We start from the raw sequence: 23022 nt of genomic DNA, 5'->3' as shown, positions 1-23022 counted from the left end.
CGGCAATAATATTATAGTAGTATGTCTGCAGGCTGATATATCTCAAGCATCGCGCTAGCTAGAAAGTTGAAATTACAAAATATGTATGAACAAATATAACAAGTTAGAATATATCCTCCTCCTTTATTGAAAGTCGGTTAAAAGGTAGCCTGAGTTACTCCTTATTATATCCGCTATCTGCCAAAAAAAGTCCCGTTAAAATTGTTCCAGCCGTTTCAGAGATTATCCGGAACAAACAGACAGACATACAGACAGACAAAAATTGTAAAAAGTGTTATTTTGGTATATGTACCGTATGTACATTCATATACATGTAGTAAAAAACGGTTCTTTCAATATTACAAACAGACACTCCAATTTTATTTATATGTATAGAGGTATAGATAATATGGTAGTGCTAATGAATGTAATTTGCATAGTAGCATAATATGCTTTCCGTTCTTAAAGCAATGCAAAGGAGTTCTCTCAGCACCTTCCCAATCTAATCATGGTATACCTTGGTGCAAAATCTTACTTGTTAATTGCATATGCTGGGTTGCACCAGAGGCGTGGGTTAGACTACTTCCCACGAAACCGAAGTCACCACATGTTTCCATATAAATTTTAAGGAGTTCAGATCACCACTTTTGTGAGTATAGTACCAAATTGGGATGACATTCTGTACGCCAAAAGAAAAATTTTGAAAATCGGTTCACGAACGGCGGAGTAATCGTTGAATATAAAAAAACGAACATAACACCTCCCCCATTTTGAAAGTCAGTTAAAATTGTAGCCTATGTGTTATTCTGATGTATAAGCTATATTATTGTAAAGTTTCATTAAGATACATTCAGTAGTTTTTGCGTGAAAGAGTAACAAACATCCATACATCCATACATCCAAACAAACTTTCGCCTTTATAATATTATAAAGTAAATAAAGTAATAAAGTATATAAAGTATAAAGTAATAAAGTATATAAAGTAGTAAAGTATATAAAGTCTAAGTATTAAGTATAAAGTAGGATTAATTATATTCTGTTCACTAAACAATGCTGGCATGTCTTGTATGGCAAAAGCCCTTATTAAAATAAAGATTAAATAAAAATCTCTTTGTCGCGGGACAGAAAACCGACAACAATCGGGGAACGGGCCGCGAAGTGCGAAACATATGCGAATCGGATCTCTCACACATGCTTCGCAGGATTTTCGCGGCGCCGCGGCGTCGCGCACGGTTCGCGCGCGAGTGGGGATGCGGTCGGGGAACACAGACTACTTAGATGAACTAACGTGTCGGGGAACCAGCCGCGATGTGCGAAAAATATGCGAACCGCATCCACACTCACGTTTCGCGGAAATTTCGCGGCGTCGCGCGCGGTTCGCGCACGAGTGGGGATGGGGTCTTAGACTTTTTGTACGTAGTCGTAGTATATGACATTTTCTTTGCTCTTTGGTTTCACTTTTTAACTACGCATAACCATAGATAAAGTATATAGTACCTCAATGCGCTTACGCAATGCGTGATGCGCGGCTCAGTGTTGCCAACTCCTAGAAGTTCGAGTCGCTACTGTGGTCTTTTAGCTATGATTAGTAAATACGAACAAAAAAGAAGTGAAAAGGATGCAATTTTTAAACAAAAACAAGATTGCTTACATGAAATATCCCAGTGCATTGGTAAGTACAGATAAAAGATTTTGATACTTTCAATTACAATTAATTAAAATCATTATTATTTATCATGTAATTGATAAATTCAATTACATGATTATTGTTTTGCAGGTAACATGAATGATGCAAAGGATTCAGTGCGAGTTAAAATATCAAGCATAAATAAATCATGAGATATTATGTTCCAAGAAGAGTGTTTAAAGATAAAATCAGTTCCCAGATATTTCTTCGTAGACCGGTAAGACCCTAACGTTACAAAAAAAATGCCTGAAAGCAACCTTGTTATTGAATGCTAACTTTATTTATGAACATACTAGCTGTTGCCCGCGACTTCGTCCGCGTGGACTTCAGTTTATAGGGCGCGATGTTAACAAATTGGGTGTCAAAAGCTTTTACAAAAAAACCCTGATACCCCTTAAATCAAAACAGCTGTGCAGTGTGCACATAATATTTCATTTTTTTTAATTAAAGTTTATATATTATGCCAAATTTTAAAGCTTATTTAGCCCCCCAATTACACAACTTCACCCATAAACTATTTATCATTGATAGGTTTATGGTTACGTTAGGTCACTGTATATAATATAAAGTACTGACTTATTAAATAACGTAAAAAAGAAATAACAATCGAAAAAAAAAGTAACTCGAATGTATGATGTTACCACCTCTTATAGAAAGATGTTGGACAAGCGTTAGCGCGATGTAAGAGACGCACGGCGCCATCTAGTATGAATTTTTGGAACTAACTTAATTTGAACAAATTTTCGTATCTTCACCCACTTATAACCCTTTTTTCCAGTAAAAAAGTAGCCTATGTCCTTTTTCAGGCTTTAGACTGTCAGTATACAAAATTTCATTACAATCGGTTCGGTAGTTTTGGCGTGAAAGCGAGACAGACAGACAGAGATACTTTCGCATTTATAATATTAGTATAGATTTTCAGATGTCAGTGTTTGTAACCTAAAGAGGATTAAAAAAGAAGGCCACATAAATAAAGGCGTGTGGTTACGGGAGTCTGGCTGGGAGGTGTTAATGCATCCACCGTATAGTCCTGACCTTGCACCTTCAGATTTCCACCTGTTTGAAACAGGTGGAAATCTGAAGGAAGGAACACCTTCAGATTTCCACCTGTTTCAATCGCTGCAGGATTCCTTAGACAGTGTCAGGTTGACATCAAGAGGACTGCCAAAACCACTTGTCGCAGTTTTTTCATCAGAAGCCCCAAAATTTTTATAGCAATGGGATCGTGTCCCTACCAACAATATGACAAAAAGTTGTCAAACAACCTATATATTTTAGTCAATTGTAAATAAACTTTATAAAAAAAAGCTTTCGAATGTTTATAAAAAATGCGAAAAAAAAATCCGCAACCTTTGATTTTCTGTGTTGTTTTTTCATCTCCCCTTAATCCTTGGTTTTTAATCAACTTGCAAGGGGTGGTTATTAGTTTCAGGCATGTACAAGTATGTATTAAAAATATTTGAGTATAATTAATACAATCTATGATGCTTGCGAGTAACAATATAATATTATACGAAATTATTTAACATTTAAATTAAATTATTTTTAAACTTAGAAACAGTAGTGACAATTTAGTTTAAGAAAATGAACATAATTGTTTGGTTAAATTATATTTTGTAATATATTTCATGAGGTAAGTATTAAAGAAGAAGTTTTAATACTCTGACAAAAACATGCAAGAGTTTTCGTCAAAAACAAAATACAATGAAAATATGTATTGCAAAATAAAATTTAAGTAAACAACAACAACAAACTTATTCTTGAAATGAGTTATCCAAACTAAAATATAATATTAATGTCATAAATAATCAAGTATCAAAACTATAATCCCGACTATAGACAAGGTTGCCATACGTAGATTTTTTTAATTTGCCGCCTTTTTCCAGTCTCATCTTTCGCTAGCCAGACTCTAGTGACTCTAGAACTGATTTAATTTATACCTACTACAAAAGTCGCTAAACTATTTTTGTCGTCCAACTTTTTTTTTAGTCGCTAAGACTTTAAGAAATAGTCGTCATTTCTAGCGACAAAGTCGCTTAACTGGCAACACTGGCACGGCTTTTTCGCAGTTTGGCAGCTGACTGTCAACTTCAGTGTGAGACGTAAGTGTCATTTTCTAAAATCTGACAGTATCTGACAGTATTTTATATAGATTAAGGATATAGGTAGGTAGATGGATTCTTAGCTCGCCAGCGCGTGGCCATTTTATGCTTGTATGCCATTGCCATAGTGTGCGTGTAGGGATGGGCGTATATCTGCTTGTATATCGATAAAAATATAAAATTAGACTACCAGCCATCGACCAATAGTCGACCATAATTTTATGTTATAGATTTTTATCATGTTATAGATTTTTAGGACATCAAAAAAGTAGGTTATCAATACGACCAGCATGTTCAAAAGTATATGAAAAATGAAAATACTTTTATATAAATAAAATATTTAAGTATATAATTACACAAATTGTTAAAAATATACATACTTAATATGTATACTTCATAAGCCACGAAGGCTTGTCCGGAGTGTAATATCAATAAAATCAACAGTTTTTATAAGAAAACAACAGAAGAACAAAAATACTTTATTATACTTAATTACTATTAAACAACAATTATTATGTAAAATAACAATTATTATGTATTATCGAAGAAATAAAGACTTTAAAGCATTGGATACTCGTGACGGGACACATAATAATATAATGTGCCCACTGTCCCAACACCAGTGTCCGATCTTTCAGTCAATAAAATATGCCATACATCATAACATGTAAGAATCGGACACCGGTGTTAGGACACATTGTATAATATTACACAGTACACACATATTAAAAATTAGAAATTAAATGAAAATGAAAAATATTCAAACATAAGGTTTAATTGAATATGTTCTTAGTCGCAGCTTTTGAAGTAAATATATAATTCACTTCCATAAAATAGGTTCCCAATTGTCATCATCATCACATTGACCTAGTCTTCTCTAGGAGCATTTCTTTAACCTAAAAATAATTTGTTTTTAGTATCAATATTCAAAAAGTATTTAATCCATTTTTTTGCACATTACAAAATTTGGACATGTCAAAATTTAAATGAAAAATTAATATGAAATTAGCAATTTTTAAATATGTATTACGGGGAAGGTTGTCTGCTTTATAATTATTGGACTCTGTTTAATGACTGCATTTGTGTATCATGCTACAAAAATTACGTATTGCGATATGAATGCAGTCATGTTCTTTAGATAATTTAAAATGGCATCCATAACTTAAAAAATGTGGGTTGATGCACAATTAATGACTGCGAGTACATATGAGTATTGAATACTTAAATCCATATTAGAAAAATATAAACTTCAGCTAACCTTAGTATGCCTCGAGAATTATTATACTGAAAACAGTTGACAACAGTCTCCTTAACGGGGGGGTCTCCTGAGGGTGGTAGTGATAACGGGGATTTTCCTCACTTAAACCATCCCTCCTCACTCCATCTCACCACCAGATTACTCGGTTATAATCTAAACTTAAAAATAATATTATCTTCATTATTATAGGTCTCTCCGTCATCACCATCATATTGAACTTTTCTTTAGAAGCATTCCAAAAACTTAAAAAAATAGTTGGTTTAGTGACATTAAATGTACTTTAATACTATAAAATATATACATATTATAGTATTTTATACGGGGCAATATGCTTTATGTACGTTTTCCATACTTAACCCATCAAGCCCCAAGCGGAACCCAGGTGTCGCATAACAACTGAATATCTATTGTGTCTGGTATTTATTAAAAAATAGTAATGCCAGGATAAAATTTCAAAAAGTAAATCCAAGTAACGATTTGAGTACTTACAGGGGGGAGGTGTAAGAGCTGTTGATCATTTTACTCTCCGTTAGAACTTTTTTATTTCAATAAAATCATTGTTCCAAACTTATGTTTGAAATGATAATCCCAATATTGTGATGCCTTCATAAGGGAGTAAGGATTAAAAACTTGCATGAAACCTGCGTCTAAATATTTCTGTTCGTCGTCTATTTTGAAGCATTTTCAAATCTTGAAAAAAAAAAACATTTAGTCCATGACAATATTTTTATCGATATAAATATTTTATACTTCAAGCAAGGTGCATCCCTAAAGCACACGTAAAAATCTATGCCATATTTGTAGCCAAATTATTACTTGATTAAATTTATAAATTTTCTTTTTAACTTACAAAAAATACCGATTGATAAGCCCAAAAAACGTTGTTGAAAACTTACGTATGTTATCTTAAATCCACGTGTTTGAGGCATTCCTTGGCCGTTTTTATGGTTTATTATTTAGCGGAACCACAAAACCCAACAAGATATTGCATTTAACGTTCACTAAACACTTTTATTAGCACTTTTAAAACATGAAATATGCACACCGACTCCTTTGTTATGTTCTACTCGGTCGGAATTAACATTACAGGCTTTTGACTATATATATATATATATATATATATATATATATATATATATATATATATATATATATATATATATATATATATATATATATATATATATATATAGTCAAAAGCCTGTAACACAAAAATAAGTGATAATACTTTAGGGTGTGTACATGTTGTGTATATATATATATCCCTGATCCCCAAGCCAGTCACTAAAAACACGACTCTATCGTACTATTCTCTCTCTCTATATATATATTCTGTATGTTGGTAATAATTCGCATCTCAAACTTGAAGCCTTGCGGTTATTCAAATATAGACTTTATTCAAAAACGATAGAGTCGTGTTTTTAGTGACTGGCTTGGGGATCAGGCTTTTTATATGGAAGTGTCGACCCTCTGGTATTGATATGATACAACCAATGAATAAGGAAATAGAAAAAAGTGTGGCCGGCGCCATATTGCCAAGAACTAAACATGGCGGTCTATAGTGATGGGACACTCGGTTGATATTTGTCGAGGATATCGATAAACAAAGATGTGATAAGTGAAAAGAATATTTCAAGTTCTTACCTTTTGCCATTATTGATATCAAGCAAAAAACTACTAGATCGAATAAAAGTAGTTTCAATTTTATGTTCGCTTTTTTTCTGTAACAAAGCGATTGGGGATTTTTTTTTAAAACGTATCATTTTGGGGAAATATAAAAATCAGTTTGGGGGAAATCGTAAAATTGCATCTGGCAACCCTGAATTTGTCTCAATACCTAGTACGGTACCCAGTGTTGCCAACTTAGTGAAATTTCCACTAGATCTGGTGGTTTAGACGTACCTTTCGGCGGGAAAAATTTGGTTTTAGTGGCTAGTGGATTTCTTAGTGGATTAGATTATTTAAGTTAGTGGTAGCTTTGACGATAAACCACTAGTTTTTTTTTATTATTTTTCTAACCGACGCACACTGGAAACTTAATTATATTATTATTATCTTTATTCGTTTTGCCGCATTCTAACGCTGATATAGAGCGATTATTTAGCATGATGAATGTGGTCAGGACTTAACAGAGAAACCGGATGAAGTTTGATCGCCTTTCTTTCGTGCAAGGTTAGCACGCGAAGGCAAATGCTGCAATAACAACATTTAAATACCAAATACCGTATTACAAAAATTAGAACTAAAGAAATTTATTATTCACAAACTGAACAAGTAAATGACAATGATTCCTCTGAAGACGTTCATCTTTACTCTTTAGTTAAGTACCTACTTATACACCTATGTATAACTAAACTTTTCCTTTGTGTAGTAACAAAAATAATTATTTCATAATAATAATAACGTTGTTATTGTATTATTTTCAAATTATATTCAGATAGGTTGTTGTTGTCTTTACTTTACGTAGTGGAATTCTGGTGGTTTGAGAGGCCATTTAGGTTTTAGTGGTTTCTAGTGGTTTTCGCTGCTGAATTTGGTGGGTTAGTAAAAAAAAAGTTGGCAACACTGACGGTACCTAATTTTCGAATTTCGGTTTTCATTCATTTTCAATTTTCAGTGATTATTTTAAAATTTGGATTTAAGGAGTTATTCTTGTTGAATTGGGAATTTTTTTTATGTGCCCTAAGTGAAATGAAACAAGAAGAATTGTAATCATGTCGAAATTTATTTCTTCTAAAATTTTCTTACAAACCAATCGTTGTTGTTTTGGATCTTCGTTTAATTTTCATTTATTAACACAAACAAATAACATTTATAACAACAGGTAAATTAGTATTGTATTCCGTAGTTAGCTTATTTTTTATTTATTTAACTTTAAGTATTAGTACAGATGAAGGCAAAAATCAGGCACAACCTCTGATTTCGTTGAACCTCCATCGATTTGGATGAAATTTTGGAATTGAGTATGTTTTACCCTCTACTTCAAAAGTGACATACGCTCGTATTGCGCTTTTTGCATTTTAAGGGTGAAATTCACCCTTTGTTTGACAACCACCAACCAACAAATGAAAAACTACGAAAAAAATATTTTTTGTATTTCTGAGTTTCTAAATAATACATACAGAGTTTGTTTCATATTTTTGATATAATTTTTGGTTGACGATGAAATTTCAACACTTACAAACTACTCTCTTGATGCAAAATCACTGTAAAACTATTGGTTAAAAAACTTAGACCTATTAAATTATTGTACACGAGAGAAGTAAAATCTTATTGACTAAGTATGTATTAAAATTGTAATTATTGCGATATTTTAAATGGGAAATAATTAAATGAGCAAATAAAAAATTACTTTGCGACTGATCATGAACTGTATACTGTTTTAATAACATGAGCGGTATTAATTTGACTAAGCGAAAAATAAACTAAACTTACGACTAATATTGATTTATAATCAAATCCAGAACGAGTTTACAAAATGTGGATTGCGATTAATCTATTTCAGATATTAAAATTCTATCTGAGCGACTGTATTACTAAGTGAGCGACTGGAAATACATAGCGGGCAACTTCAATATTAAATATAGATCTGGGGGCACGGGAGTGCCCCCGCCAAGATGAGCCAAGCGAAGCGCGCAAGGGATCTACCTACCTTTTCTCGAAACGTTTCGTCGTATTTTTGAACCCTCGTAACTTTGGTTTGTTAATGTTATTAAATGCGCAAATTTTGAATATCGTAGCTATTATACTTTAGATTTTATAGGTGTCCAAAAATCCAAAATTTGGTCACTGACTCACAGATCATCAAAACTGTTAGGGTACTTCCTGAAGTCTTAGAAAGCTGAAATTTGGTATGTAACATAATATTAATACTGAAACAACATAAAAATTATCAAACCCAACTTAACCTATATCTGTACCATTATAGAGCAAAATTAGGCAAAAATTTGTGTTTTTTTTTGTATGGGAGCCCCTTACTTTTTTATTTTATTTTAATATTATTATTAAATATTAAAGTAGACATATAACTTAGGACTTTGAGAAAAATTCAAGTACCTATCTGTTGCCATTATTGATATAGAGCAAAAAAGGCCAAAAAAATCACGTTTGTTGTATGGGAGCCCCCCTTAAATATAAATTTCATTTTGTTTTTAGTATTTGTTGTTACGGCGGCAACTGATATACATAATCTGTGAAAATTTCAACTCTCTAGCTATTACCGTTCTTAAGTTACAGCCTGGAGACAGACAGACGGACAGACATTGAAGTCTCAGTAATAGGGTCCCGTTTCTACCCTATGGGTACGGAACCCTAAAAAATGAACTAAAAGAAAAAACAATGTACACCAGCTTACAAAAAGAAATGAAACCCCACCAAAAACATTTTCATGTAAAAATGTTGCCAAGATGAGAACATAATATTATAGTTTGACGTGTCAAAAAGTAGTGAGATCTCATGTAGAGCCATGTTTCTAACCTTACATACTCAACCCTAAATCTAAAAACCTTAATTTTACCCTAAAGCGCGGCAAAATATTTGATAATAATATTATAATGTGTCGGCCGCACGAGAAGAATCTAAAAACTCTACACATTAGTTAAAATCGGTGGCTTGGCCATTTTGTTATTCGCCAGGGCTTTGAACTTAATATACAGTAACTAATGATAAATGGCCAGGCCACAGATTAGCTCGGACTTACCATATCTATACGTGGGAGACCCATGCTTCGGCACGAATGGGCCGGCTCGACCGGAGAAATACCACGTTCTCACAGAAAACCGGCGTGAAACAGCGCTTGCGCTGTGTTTCGCCGAGTGAGTGAGTTTACCGGAGGCCCGATTCCCTTCCCTATCCTCCCCTATTCCCTTCCCTTCCAATCCCTACCCTCCCCTATTACCCTATTCCCTCTAAAAGGCCGGCAACGCACCTGCAGCTCTTCTGATGCTGCGAGTGTCCATGGGCGACGGAAGTTGCTTTCCGTCAGGTAACTCGTTTGCTCGTTTGCCCCCTTATTTCATTAAAAAAAAAAAATTGGAAGAGCGTAGGATGAGAGGCAGCCTTATAGAAACATTCAAAATACTTACTGGTTACTACAATGTCGATGGAATTGAGAATTTGTTCATCTTAAATGAAAACAATCATCTTCGGTGACATCCACTGAAGCTATGGAGAATACCACATAAGAGCAATCCCCTAAAACACTTCTTACCCAATAGAGTAGTTTCTGAGTGGAACAAGCTGCCTGAAAATGTAATAATGGCACCTACAGTAAATTCTCTAAAGAACAGACTGGACAAACTTTAAATCGTATGATACACACGCATCAGCTTATAAGCTGCTAGTGTGCTTATTGATATAATATTAATAATAATAATAGCTGCTCATTTTGTATTTTAAGTAACTCAAATAAATAATTTCTAAGTTGCTGTTCTGTTCATTTCTCGTCACTCACTCTTAATCGCTCAAATAGTAATTCTATAACCCAAATTTAGTAATTTTGACACCTAAAACTGTAATTTAAAGTCACTCGATTAATACTACCCATTTTAAATCCTTAATAACTACGGCTTGTCTTAATAATAGTTCCAACTTTTTATCAGTTAGTTAAACCTGATAAAATAGTTTGGATGGAACGTTAATTTATCTTATAATTAAATAGTAAGTATTTTAAAAAGATAAAACTGACTTCAAAATTGTACGAAGTTGAGAATTAAAATTTCCTTATCTCAAAAACTACTGAACCAATTTTGGTGAAACTTGTAGAGTTCCTCCCTAAGTAAAATAATACCCAGTAAACAAAAAATTAAATTATAATATAAATTAATTACAACAAATAATTACTTAAATTGGACTTGTAGTTCCGGAGATATGGGAACACAAACATAAAAACATACATACATTTGAAATTTTGCACATTTGTTCAGACACTATATATATAGACTAACATATACAAAAACTAGGCAGTTCTGGAAATATTACATACATATGCGTCGAATTGATAACTTCCTTTTTGAAGTCGGTTAAAAAATAAACACATTTTTATTCTAGTTCATCACAGCTCTCAGCTGAGCCGTTACCCAAGGGGTAAGAACGGGACCCTATTACTAAGACATCGATGTCTGTCCGTTGGTCCATCTGTGTGTCTCCAGGTCTTATGTATATCTGTTGCCGCTATAACAACAAATACTAAAAAAAAACTAAATTAAATATTTAAGGGGGCTCCCATACAACCAACGTTATTTTTTGCAACTTTTGCTTGATATCAATAACGGCAACACATAGGCACTTGAAATATTCACGACATACTCAGTTGTATTTGAACTTTAATAATTAATAATAAAATTTAAAATAATTAAATAATTAAGGGGGGCTCCCATACAAAAAAAACACAATTTTCAGCCTATTTTTTGCTCTATTGTGGTACGGAACCCTTTGTGCGCGAGCCTAACTTGCACTTGGCCGATTTTTTATTTTTGGATTGTCTATTGTTTTCCTACTGATCTGAAATTAATAGCAGGTTATCCCCTGTCTATCGAATCTCACTAACCTAGTGGGGATTTGGAGAGTAAAGAAAGAGATAAGGCTCTAGTGTACTGCGCACACACTTGAGCACTGTATAATTATTCCTGCCTATCACCAAAACCGATGTGGAGGTATTTTAATTGTTATAATTTAGCAAATATACTAAAATATTCAATAGACCACGTCATCCTCGAAAGCCCCACCACTTTTTCCAGTAAATGTTTACCATTTCTTTCACTTTTTCCGTCATAAAAAGACACATACACGTACTCATACATGACGTGTATTTAGTTTAGTACCTATTGACACGTTTTCCTACAATTTAAGAATACCAATCTCTGCTTGAAATTTTTTTCAAAAAAAAAAATATTTGTTTTATTATCATAGCTCCCTTAATTTTTTAGTTATCAGGTTCATTTCAAAAATATTTTAAAGGTAATTTCAAGAGCTTTGAGATCATGTTAAGAAACTCTTTTTAAAGCCCTTAATTTTTAAAATAAAAAGGGTTAATAAGTGCTGGTTACGTGGGTAACGCAGTAAAAGTTTGGCTTTATACGTCTCTATCTTGGCTATTTTACATCCTACAAAAATAAAAAGGAAACCAAAAGCTTTTTTAGGAAACGAACTCAAATTTTGTTCTTAATGTTTTTTTACGAATATCCAATATTTTAAAAGTTATATCCAAAAGAAAATGAAATTTACGAAAATTTGAAAAATTTAAATTTTATGAAATCATCTTTTTTTTCAAAAGTAAGCAATGTTCTAAAGCAGGTTAATTTTTTGAGGTCGTAACTTATGCTAAAATAAAGAAAATCCTATAGGGATAACCATAAATTTAAGATATAGAAATGGTGAACGTTTTATTTTTCGTTTTTTCCAAAAAAAATCGAAAGTGTCATCTTATTTTTATCATAACTTGCTCAATTTTAATGCTATTAGCTTTTTACAGTACTCAATAGAAAGGTAATTTTAAGTAAGTACTTTAAAAAGTGTTCAGGAAGAATATGTCATAAAATTCATCAATTTTCCGTTATTTGTGTATGAATGCTTAGATTAAAGTACTCGCCGAAAAAAGTATGCATATAATCACCTATATTTCACTTTAAATTAAAATTAGAAGGTTATTAAAATTAAGCATTTATTTGTTATTTTATTGACTTTAATTTAGGTTATAACACATTTTTCGTAAAAACTTATAGTTTTTGAGTTATTTATGAAAAACCGTTTTAGAACATGTAGTTTTATCTCGAAAAATCACAATCTTCGATCTTTAATTACTCAGAAAGTATTGATTTATTCCAAAAACTTTACAAAACAAATTTTGCTTAAAATTTGTGTTTATCGATTTTTGCGGTTTTTTTTATTTAAAAATATTTCACCCCCGAGAAGGGTTGGCATCCACCCCCAGGGAAAAAGCGCAAGTTGGCACTATGTCACTTTTATTTCTTAGGGTATCCCCCACCTACTCATCAATTTTCATGAAAATCGATGGAGGCTCAACGAAATTGGAGGTGAAAACCTTCAGTGACTCCACTATATTGTGTAACACAAGAAACACAATATAAAGATACGATTAACATGAAAAGCCGAGACAAATAAACTGCTTATTTCTAAAATAAATCTCTTACAGTAGCTTGTACCATCTTACTATTTTATTTCAAATATAGGTATGCCTTTCATTTAAGGCGAGAACGTTTTATTGAAATGTTTATGATTTAAACCCTTTTAAATATTGTGCTTTATATCTTACGTTTCGTTATTATATTGGAGCTAAGTAAACCGGAAGTCAATAAATAACAAAATGGGGACTGTCCTCCCCTTAAGGTCTTTATGCAATAGCCTACATGTTTTTCTATTTCAGATTGCGCGCATTCGAACGCACGAAACATACGAGCCTATACAAAAATGAAAAAGAAAAATTCCGAACATTTGTTGTACAAAGATACATACAATATGTAAATAATTACACTAAAGTATTAGAAAATAGATTCCCAGCGGCTATGAGAGTATACAGAGTATTTAGTGTAGGTATAAAAGATTTTTTGAGGGACTTAAAGTCATACATATCTTTGAGAATTAAATATTCTAAAGATAAAGGTTTCAAAAATATGACTAGACAAGACATAGAGCTTTATTATAAAATGCCTTCTGATATGTGGAGGATAGCGCCAGTATTAATTCTCTCTGCTATACCATTTGGAAACTATATTATATTTCCATTAGCGTGAGTATAAATAATACAAAATGCACTTTTAGTACACATAACACACTTCTAATGTAGCATAGCAGTACAGTAAAAAGCTTATAATAGCACAAGATACAACTGCAGAATTGTACATGTACCTATTGAGTACACGCTTAAAACCACATTTTTACTAATATTTATGATTAGAAGAACATATCTCTACTGGGATGCTAATTCAAATATGGCCGCCAATATTAAAAAAAAATTATCAAAAAATTGATTTTGTAGGAAAAAAAAATGTAATGACCAGGTTTTTAGCGTGTACACACATGCACGATTCTGCAGTGGGATCTTAGACTATAACTGTTAAATATATTTTGTAGACCATAATAATTTTGTGTCTGCCGCTCTAACAACTTCCATTATGCTTTTTTAAACTGTTGACAAAAATATGGGCTTCCATGAAAGTTCTTGGAAACAACATAGGATATTATTATTGTGGCTAAATGTATGGTTTCTGCACAGTAAACAAATTTCTGTACTAGCATAGTTGTGAACAACATCTGGTATTAAATAATACAATAACTACCTTGCATATAATATACTAGCTGTTGCCCGCGACTTCGTTCGCGTGGACTTCATTTAATAGCGCGCGGTGTCAACAAAATTGGTGTCAAAAGCTTTTTAAAACCCTGGTAACCCTTAAAGGAGTGAGCACACTAAGACGCGCCGTGCCCCGGCACGCATCGCGCTTATCGCAAAAATCCGCCTCCATACAATTTGTATGGAAGCGGATGCGCGTATCGCACACTGTGTCGGGGCGCAGCAGATTTCCGCTTCCATACAAATTCATGGAGGCGGATTTTTGCGATAAGCCCCGGCACGGCGCGTCTCAGTGTGCTCACTCCTTTAATCAAAATACCCAAAACAGCAGTGTAGTGTGCACATAATATTATTTTTTTAAATTAAACTTTTTTATACCAAATTTTAAGGGCGCTTATTTAGCTTAACACAACTTAGCTGCATTACACAACTTTAGCTTTACCCATAAACTATTTAGTAGTTATTATTGGTATGCTGTTGTTTCTGATATCTATGTTGGTAGGTGAGTTATTTGATGACGTGTATAACAATCGAAAGAATCGAAAAATTAAACCCAACATGGTACCACCTACATAATATGAGCAAGCGATAGCGCGATCTAGGCGACTCTTGGCGCCATCTGTTATGAGTTTTAGAACTAACTTAATTTGAACAAATTTACCCATAAACACCCCCTTACAATTCCTTTTTCCAGTAAAAAAGTAGCCTATGTCCTTTCTCAGGCTTTAGACTATCTGTGTACAAAATTTCATTACAATTGGTTCAGTAGTTTTGGCGCTGTTGTTTCTGATATCTAAGTTGGTAGGTGAGTTATTAATTAATAACGTGTATAACAATCGAAAGAATCGAAAAACCCTCCTCAACATCGTACCACCTCTTATAGAAATACATATTATGAGCAAGCGATAGCGCGATCTAGGCGACTCTTGGCGCCATCTGTTATGAGTTTTTGGAACTAACTTAATTTGAACGAATTATATAATACAACCCCTTTTTCCAGTTAAAAAGTAGCATATATCCTTTCTCAGGCCTTAGACTATCTGTGTACAAAATTTCAATACAATCGGTTCATTAGTTTTGGCGTGAAAGCGAGACAGAGAGACAGACAGAGATACTTTCGCATTTATAATATTAGTATAGATTCACCAGCTGCTGGGCCGGTCATAATCTTCGCGGCGCAATCAAGGCGTACCCCCGCCTTGGTAGCGCCCACTTCGAAACGGGCGTACCAAAAATCGCAATTTTTAATTTCGCCATAACTTCTATACCAAACGTCCAATTTTAATCATTCAAAGACAAAATATTATCTACACAAACTGTACTTAGTGATGAAATAATTTATTTTGATAAGGATTATCAGCATGAGTAAAATAAATACTTTTAAATGTAGTCCAAAAAAAAAATCAACTTACTTAGAACATTGTATAGTTCTATCTTTTATAGTTTAGGCAGCGTACGCAAAATAAGTAACTTTTATGGTTGATTTTTTTCACCTTGTGTCAGAAAAATCCAAATATCTTACGGAAACCTATATTTTCCAAAATAAAAAGTAGCCTATGTTACTCGTAAATAATGTAGCTTTCGAATGGTGAAAGAATTTTCAAAATCGGTCCAGTAGTTTTTGAGCCTATTCATTACAATTAAACAAACAAACAAACAAACATACAAACAAACAAACAAAGTTTACCTCTTTATAATATTAGTATAGATGCAAGGTAGTTATTGTATTATTTATTATTGTATTATTTATTAATGGTTTATCAAGCATATATTATATGCTTGAGAAACCATTAAAAATAGGTAATGGTAATGCTGTCAAACTGACTTTATGCTAGCAGCAAAGATAATGTTATTTATTAGTCAAGAATAATTCGTGTAGTTACGCTGTCAGGGGACTACGTTACGCTGATTTACTGTGTCTGTCTCTAGATACAGTAAATCGAGGTAACGTATTCCCGTGATTCCTCCTTCAAAGTAGATCCCATCTAAATTAATTATTTTTAAATATCTTCAGGAAGAATGAGTCTATACCACTACGTTTTTATTTTATCGTAAACATCTTTCAAATTTATTTTATGGTCGGTCGATTGGCGGGTTACGGGGCATTCATTTTTTTTGCAATTTTTAAGGGTCATATTTTTTATATTTTATTAGTCAATTTAGAAAAAAATCGAACGTAGCTTTAACAGGTCATAATATTGTATAAAAATCATTTGTCTAAACGCATTGTCCAGGGAATACATTTGTATGGAAAAACAGTGCGAGCGTAACTGTTTAATACTCTGTATTTCCTAAAGTAATGATCGTACAGTAAAAATGTTTGGACGTAATTTACAGGAGAATTAATGTAGAAGTCACTAAATCATTTTCGAGTCACAAGCAAAAACCTTGAAAAAGAGACCTTTCCTCCCCTCTCCCACCGCCGGCTCTTGTCCCACCCTCGGGGACTTTTAGTATATTCATCTGGACACCTTTAGGAACAACTGTACCAACTTTCAAAACTACATGAATTATTTGGTCTGAATTCCTTAATTTTCACAGGCTATATATGCTGGGTGACATTATTTTTCCAATCATTTACCGGTATACTCAGATAACACTACTAGTAAGTGTGTATTATGTCTTAAAGGCCATTACTATATCTACATCTACTACCTTTCAGATTTCTTAAACCGAGAAAACTGTTGTGCTCCCATTTTTGGTCTATACAACAAAGACTTGAGTTCTCTACGCTGGACTTACAAGAAAGGTTAAGACACAACCGACCAGTCTTCCGAAGTCTTCAAAAGAAAATGGAGAGCCTACCTGACAGTGAGGTTAAAAGAAAATGGCAAAGGGTGATTGCTTTGTTGGGATCAGGAGTCCACCCTACTCCAAAGGAAGTACTCGATTGTAAAGAGCTATTCACCAAAGAACCATTTAGTTTAAATAGTTTAACATATAATCATATGGTAAGTCTCTTTTTTTTAAATCCAAATACCTTGCTATGAAAATGTATTCAAAATAATTGTCCCATGAAGTGCATACTGCACACCAAGGCACAGTGTTCCCCCCCCTAAAAAGTGACATCCGCCTTTTATTTAATACATCTACTAAAACATAAATTTCCATAAATTGATTTTTTTTAAATATCTAAATTTTCGTGATATATATTTATATATTCAATAAAAGGCGGATGTCACTTTTTAGGGGGGAAAAAACACTGCAAGGCGTACTGTAATTTCGTAGTAATATCCCAAGTACTACACCATTGCAGTACACCGTATAGTCAGTCGTACATTTGTTGTCTTAATTATTACTTTTTAGTTTTTTATTATCCATTTTTACTATTGCCTCTTCTATTCTACTCTGTCTACTCTATTCTGTCTAGTGCTCATCTTATCCAATGAAGTTAGTACTAGGTAGTCTCCCCTGCCCCATCTGGTTTGTTGGCGGTCTCTTCTCCGTTTACCATCTCTTGGGTACCAGTAGGTGACGGCTGTGCTCCATTTATCTCGACATATTGTTACGTGCTAGGGTTGGTAGGGTGTAAGATCTGCTGACTCTCTTGAAGACTTTATTCACAAACACTAGGTCACACAAAGCACTAGGTCCTAAACACTTGTCCTAGGTCATAGCCAAGTCGTAGGTTTCACTGGTTCACACACTATTGATCACTCGTTTTCACTCCGAAGTCGTCTTGAAGATCGCTCAGACTAAACTGAATTGCCGGCCCGTCTGCCTGCGTCTATTTATATGGGCCGGGCCCACGGGCAAAAGAAAAGTAGGCAGACCAAAACAAAATTGGTCGCACGATATAGTCCAAATAGCTGGGAAAGATTTGATTGACAAAGCCATGGATAGAGAAGGCTGGAGAAGGCTGGGGGAGGCCTATACCCGAGAAGGGGCAAATTCACCACATTCAACTAGTACTGCCAATTAAACAACTCCTATTATAATATTTACTAGGTGGTGAACTGAACAAAAGGCTATAATAATAATAATAATAAACTTTTCTTAACGTCCTCTTGACACCTAGATGACCCCCTCATGTATCTCGCTGAGAACATCTGGTGCTCTCGCTTTGGGACAATTATCTGAAAATAGAACTCTATGCCGTTAGCCTTCTCCCATTTCCGGTAGAGTATTCCGTCCTGAAGTATTAGACTGTCCCATTGCTCTCAGTACGCCTTAGTGACAGCGCCAGTGGGTGCAACCTCACTCCAGAATAGTTTCATGTCACCCCGTTTCTTCCATGTGATAATGTGCCGAAGGTCGCCATCTCTTTCTTGAGCCCTCCTCATGGCATCATTGTCCAATACTCGCCATCTGATCCTGGATTCTATTCGTTTCCCCTTATCCCGGGCACGGGACGAAACTGCTTGCTTCTTCTATATTTGTTCCTCGATCCTTTCCATCTTTGCTATCTGGGCCTTCTTTTGCAGACAGTTGCGCTGAAGATGGCCACTCTCACCGCATTTATAGCACACGATTTCAAATCTTTTCCTTGTGGGAGCCCTAGCTTCCTTGACTTCCTCAGAGACCTTGCGGATCTTATGGGTCTGCTGTATGTCATAGCGAATAGCCTCGACCTCCAAAGCGTGCGCTAACGCTTCCTTCAGCGAGGTTTGATGACCAAGCCTTACTGCAGCTCTGACCTCCAGGTCTTTGATTCCTTCGACAATCCTTGAACAATATTTGTGTCTACCATCTTGGTGTCAGCTCCTGGGTATGCTTTCCTGACGAGTTTTTCAATTTCCAACGCCCATTGTTGAAGCCCTTCTTCTGAGCGCTGAACTCTGTCACGCAGTTGGGCGCGGAACATGTGCTCCAAGTGTCGCTCCCCGCATCTGGATTCCAGTGCCTCCATCAGGTCTTGGAACCCATTTCCCGTATGTGTCAGTGCCTCCAGGAACGACAAAGCTTGCCCTCTAAGTGCAACAGTGAGAGCGGTCAGGCATTGTTCCTCCGTCCATTCGTTTGCTGTAACAACAGTCTGATATTTCCGACGATAAGCGTTCCAAGAATGGCGTCATATGGCGGCACCCTTACTCTTGGCCCTTGTGCCACACCAGTGGCTTCACTAGACACTGCAACTTCCGTAGTTTCAAGGCGCACTGCTCTTCTGCAGTTCGGTGAATCCAGTTTTCAAATTTTCCACTTTCACTTTCATTAGGTCGACATCTTTTCGAAGCTTAGTCACCGTGTCACTAACATCCTTTATAGCCAATAGCGCTTTTTCTTCGAGGTCCTTTTGTTGTTCTTGAGACTCCTGCAAAGCGCCGAGCTTGCGGTCTTGTGACTCCTGCAAGGAATGAATTCAATTAAACTTTCTAATTAAAGAGCCATTTCTGGAGACAGTAGGCAGGGGTTGAGCAGACGGAGCCCGGTGGACGGGGCCAATGGGCGTGGCCTGAGTGGGCGGGGCCTGGAGGCGTGGTCAGTGTGTGGGACCAGGTGGGCGGGGCCAGTGGGCGTGGCCTCCGCAGCCGTTGTGCCCTAATTGTCCTCACACTGCCCTTAAAGTCCTCTTTTGGAGTCAATGGCATTTCCAAATCCTACTTCTGACACCAGTTGTTACGTGCAAGGGTTCGAAGGATTTAGAGAGAAAGACCTGTTGACTCTCTTGAAGACTTTATTCATAAACACTAGGTCATACAAAATACTAGGTCCAAAACACTAAGCACTATCACTGTCCTATGTCGTAGCCAAGTCGTAGGTTTCACTGGTTCACTTACTGTTGATCACTTGTTTACAAAAATTCGCGACGCGTACGTCCTTGATCGATGTATGGATTTCACTGACGAGTGACTTATCGAGGGAATATCCGGCCCATCTCAACTTTCTTTGATCTATTTATGTCAGTAAGTATGGCTATTGCTTTTGTTTAAATGTTATAAATTATTACTTACTTATTAGTTATTATGTACTAGCTGTTGCCCGCGACTTCGTCCGCGTGGACTTTAGTTTATAGCGCGCGGTGTCAACAAAATTTGTGTCAAATTTAAAAACTTTTTAAAATCCTGGTAAGTGGTACCTCTCTTAGGGCCGCGCTACACCGGATTGGCAGCGCTGAAAGTGCTCGCCTCGCCGCTGCCATTCCGGTGTAGCGCGGCCCTTAATTACTCAAAATACCCAGAAACAGCTGTGCAGTGTGCACATAATCTATACTAATATTATAAATGCGAAAGTATCTCTGTCTGTCTGTCAGTCTCGCTTTCACGCCAAACGCCAAAACTACCGAACCAATTGTAATGAAATTTTGTATACAGATAGTCTAAAGCCTGAGAAAGGACATGGGCTACTTTTTTATTGGAAAAAAGGGTTGTCAGGGGGTGAAAATGCGTAAATTTGTTCAAATTAAGTTAGTTCCAAAAATTCATAATAGATGGCGCCGTGCGTCTTCTACATCGCGCTGACGCTTGCTCAAAAGTCTTTCTATAAGAGATGGTATCATCTTACATTTAAGTTTCGATTTTTTTCGATTGTTATATCTATTCTACGGTATTAAATAACCCAGTACTTTATCTGTGCAGTGACGTAACCTTAAACCTATCAATGATAAATAGTTAATGGGTAAAGTTGTGTAATTGGGGGGCTAAATAAGCTTTAAAATTTGGCATAAAATATAAAGTTTAATATAAAAAAATGAAATACTTATTGTGTGCACACTGCACAGCTGTATTGATTTAAGGGGTACCAGGGTTTTTTTATAAAAGCTTTTGACAACAATTTTGTTGACATCGCACTTTATAAACTGAAGTCCACGCGGATGAAGTCGCGGGCAACAGCTAGTAACTAATAAGTATGATTAGTTCTATGTTACAATGAAGTAAAAAATAAAACGCCATCTGTTGAATAGTATTAGAACTGAAAGGTTCATTGCATCGATATATTTCTGGATTTTTTATAATATTATACATAAAATATATTCAGGTAAAAAATAAAACGCCAACTGTTTTCATATATTAGAATTGAAATGTTGATTGCATTGATATATTTTCTGGATGGAATATAGGCCAACACGCCGGTACATTTGAACTCCTTTGTTTTAGAACGCCTTCTGTTGTCAACTTGTCACATATATTAGAAATGCAGAAGGAGTTCTATAAGATAAGATAGATTGATTATTATTATACCAAGTGATAATATTATTAAACATAATATTCTAACGTATTAAAAACTATAAACAAAAACATAATAACTAATAAGTATGATTAGTTCTATGTTACAATGAAGTAAAAAATAAAACGCCATCTGTTGAATCGTATTAGAACTAAAATGTTCATTGCATCGATATATTTCTGGATTTTTTATAATATTATACATAAAATATGTTTAAGATTTTTGAAATTTTATTTTAATACACATCCAAGACCCAGGAACAATGAAAACTTTTTGTTCCGCCTGCGGGACTCGAACCCAGGACCCCCGGGATGAGCGCTGGCCACGCGCAATGCGAATTCATTTTCATCGATATTTTCATGGAACATATTTCCATTATTTTCCCACATCAAAATGTAGCCTATGTCCTTTCTCAGACTCTAGAATAACTGTGTACAAAATTTCATTGCAATCGGTTCAGTAGTTTTGGCGTGAAAGCGAGACAGACAGACAGACAGACAGAGATACTTTCGCATTTATAATATTAGTATGGATTAATCTGCGAATAATTAAAACTAAGGAAGAGTAACTTTGTCAAAAAATAATTTGTCCACTAGTCCACAAAAAGTGACCCGAATACATGCATTACTTTATGCATGTATTAGGTACACAATTTTGTGTAAATATGGAAGTGACAATTAATGTCAACGGCTTTATTTCATGAGTGTTACTGTTTCGTTGCTATTGCCATATTTTACATATTTTAGTGTGCGAAAGGAACCAAATTCAAAACGGTTAAAGTAATAATGGGAGTCACATTACCTTAGTTTTTATTATTTGTAGGTATTAATATAGGTATTTTCTGTTATTTACTTAATATTTATGAAGATGTTCTTAATCCTTTTTTTTATTTAATTTCAGGGTCATTTACTTAAAATGCATGGAATTAAATCAACTTTCTTTAGAAGAAAGAAACTAAGGTTTAGAGCGTTTATATTATTAGAGTTGGATAAAGCTATAATAAAAGAAGGCGGTGTGGATATTTTAACGATGGAGAGCTTAAGAAATGCATGTCTTATGAGAGGTTTAAATGGTAGCCACCTAAGCAACCACGACATGAGAGTTTGGCTCCAGCAGTGGTTAAATGTGTCGCAACAAATCGACTACAGTTGTTCGGCTTTATTGTTACACTGTCCTATATTCTTTGCTTACAATCATCCTCAGAACTGGGTGCTTATATATTAAAAGGTGCCCACATAATATAGTACCAATCATTATGGTAAGATGATTAAAACTTAAGGTAAAATGGGTTGCATTGCACCACAGGCATTGTTATAGCTGATACAGTTAAGGTTAATTTTAGCATTAAATTTAACAATGACCACAGAACTTGACAAATGTTCCATACACCATGATTTTATTGTTTACGATTATGGTTGACCTATGAGACACGGAGCGGTCACGCGTAAAAGCATTCAGTCACATAAGAGCAATTATGACGCGGTCAGAACGCTCCCTGAGTAAGCATAATATGTATATTATATGTAACAAGTCACAACACAAACAACGCAAAACTGACCGCGTGACCACTTTCTGTCTGATA

The 23022-nt window shown here is 34.8% G+C and overlaps 1 protein-coding gene across 1 annotated transcript; it reads left to right on the top strand.

Moving 5' to 3' along the window:
• The first annotated feature begins 7726 nt into the window (after positions 1-7726).
• Positions 7727-22937, top strand: LOC121739236 (LETM1 domain-containing protein 1). Its single transcript, XM_042131590.1, has 4 exons — positions 7727-7850; positions 13410-13772; positions 16999-17287; positions 22341-22937. Exons 1-4 carry the CDS (start codon positions 7741-7743, stop codon positions 22662-22664), a joined length of 1086 nt encoding a protein of 361 aa, XP_041987524.1. The 5' UTR covers positions 7727-7740; the 3' UTR covers positions 22665-22937.
• The last annotated feature ends 85 nt before the right edge of the window (positions 22938-23022 follow it).

Source organism: Aricia agestis, chromosome Z (genome assembly GCF_905147365.1).
Source record: "Aricia agestis chromosome Z, ilAriAges1.1, whole genome shotgun sequence".
In the NCBI taxonomy this organism is placed as follows: Eukaryota; Metazoa; Arthropoda; class Insecta; order Lepidoptera; family Lycaenidae; genus Aricia; species Aricia agestis.
The sequence above is the reverse complement of the archived record's forward strand: the minus strand, read 5'-3'. Positions and strand labels throughout refer to the sequence as shown.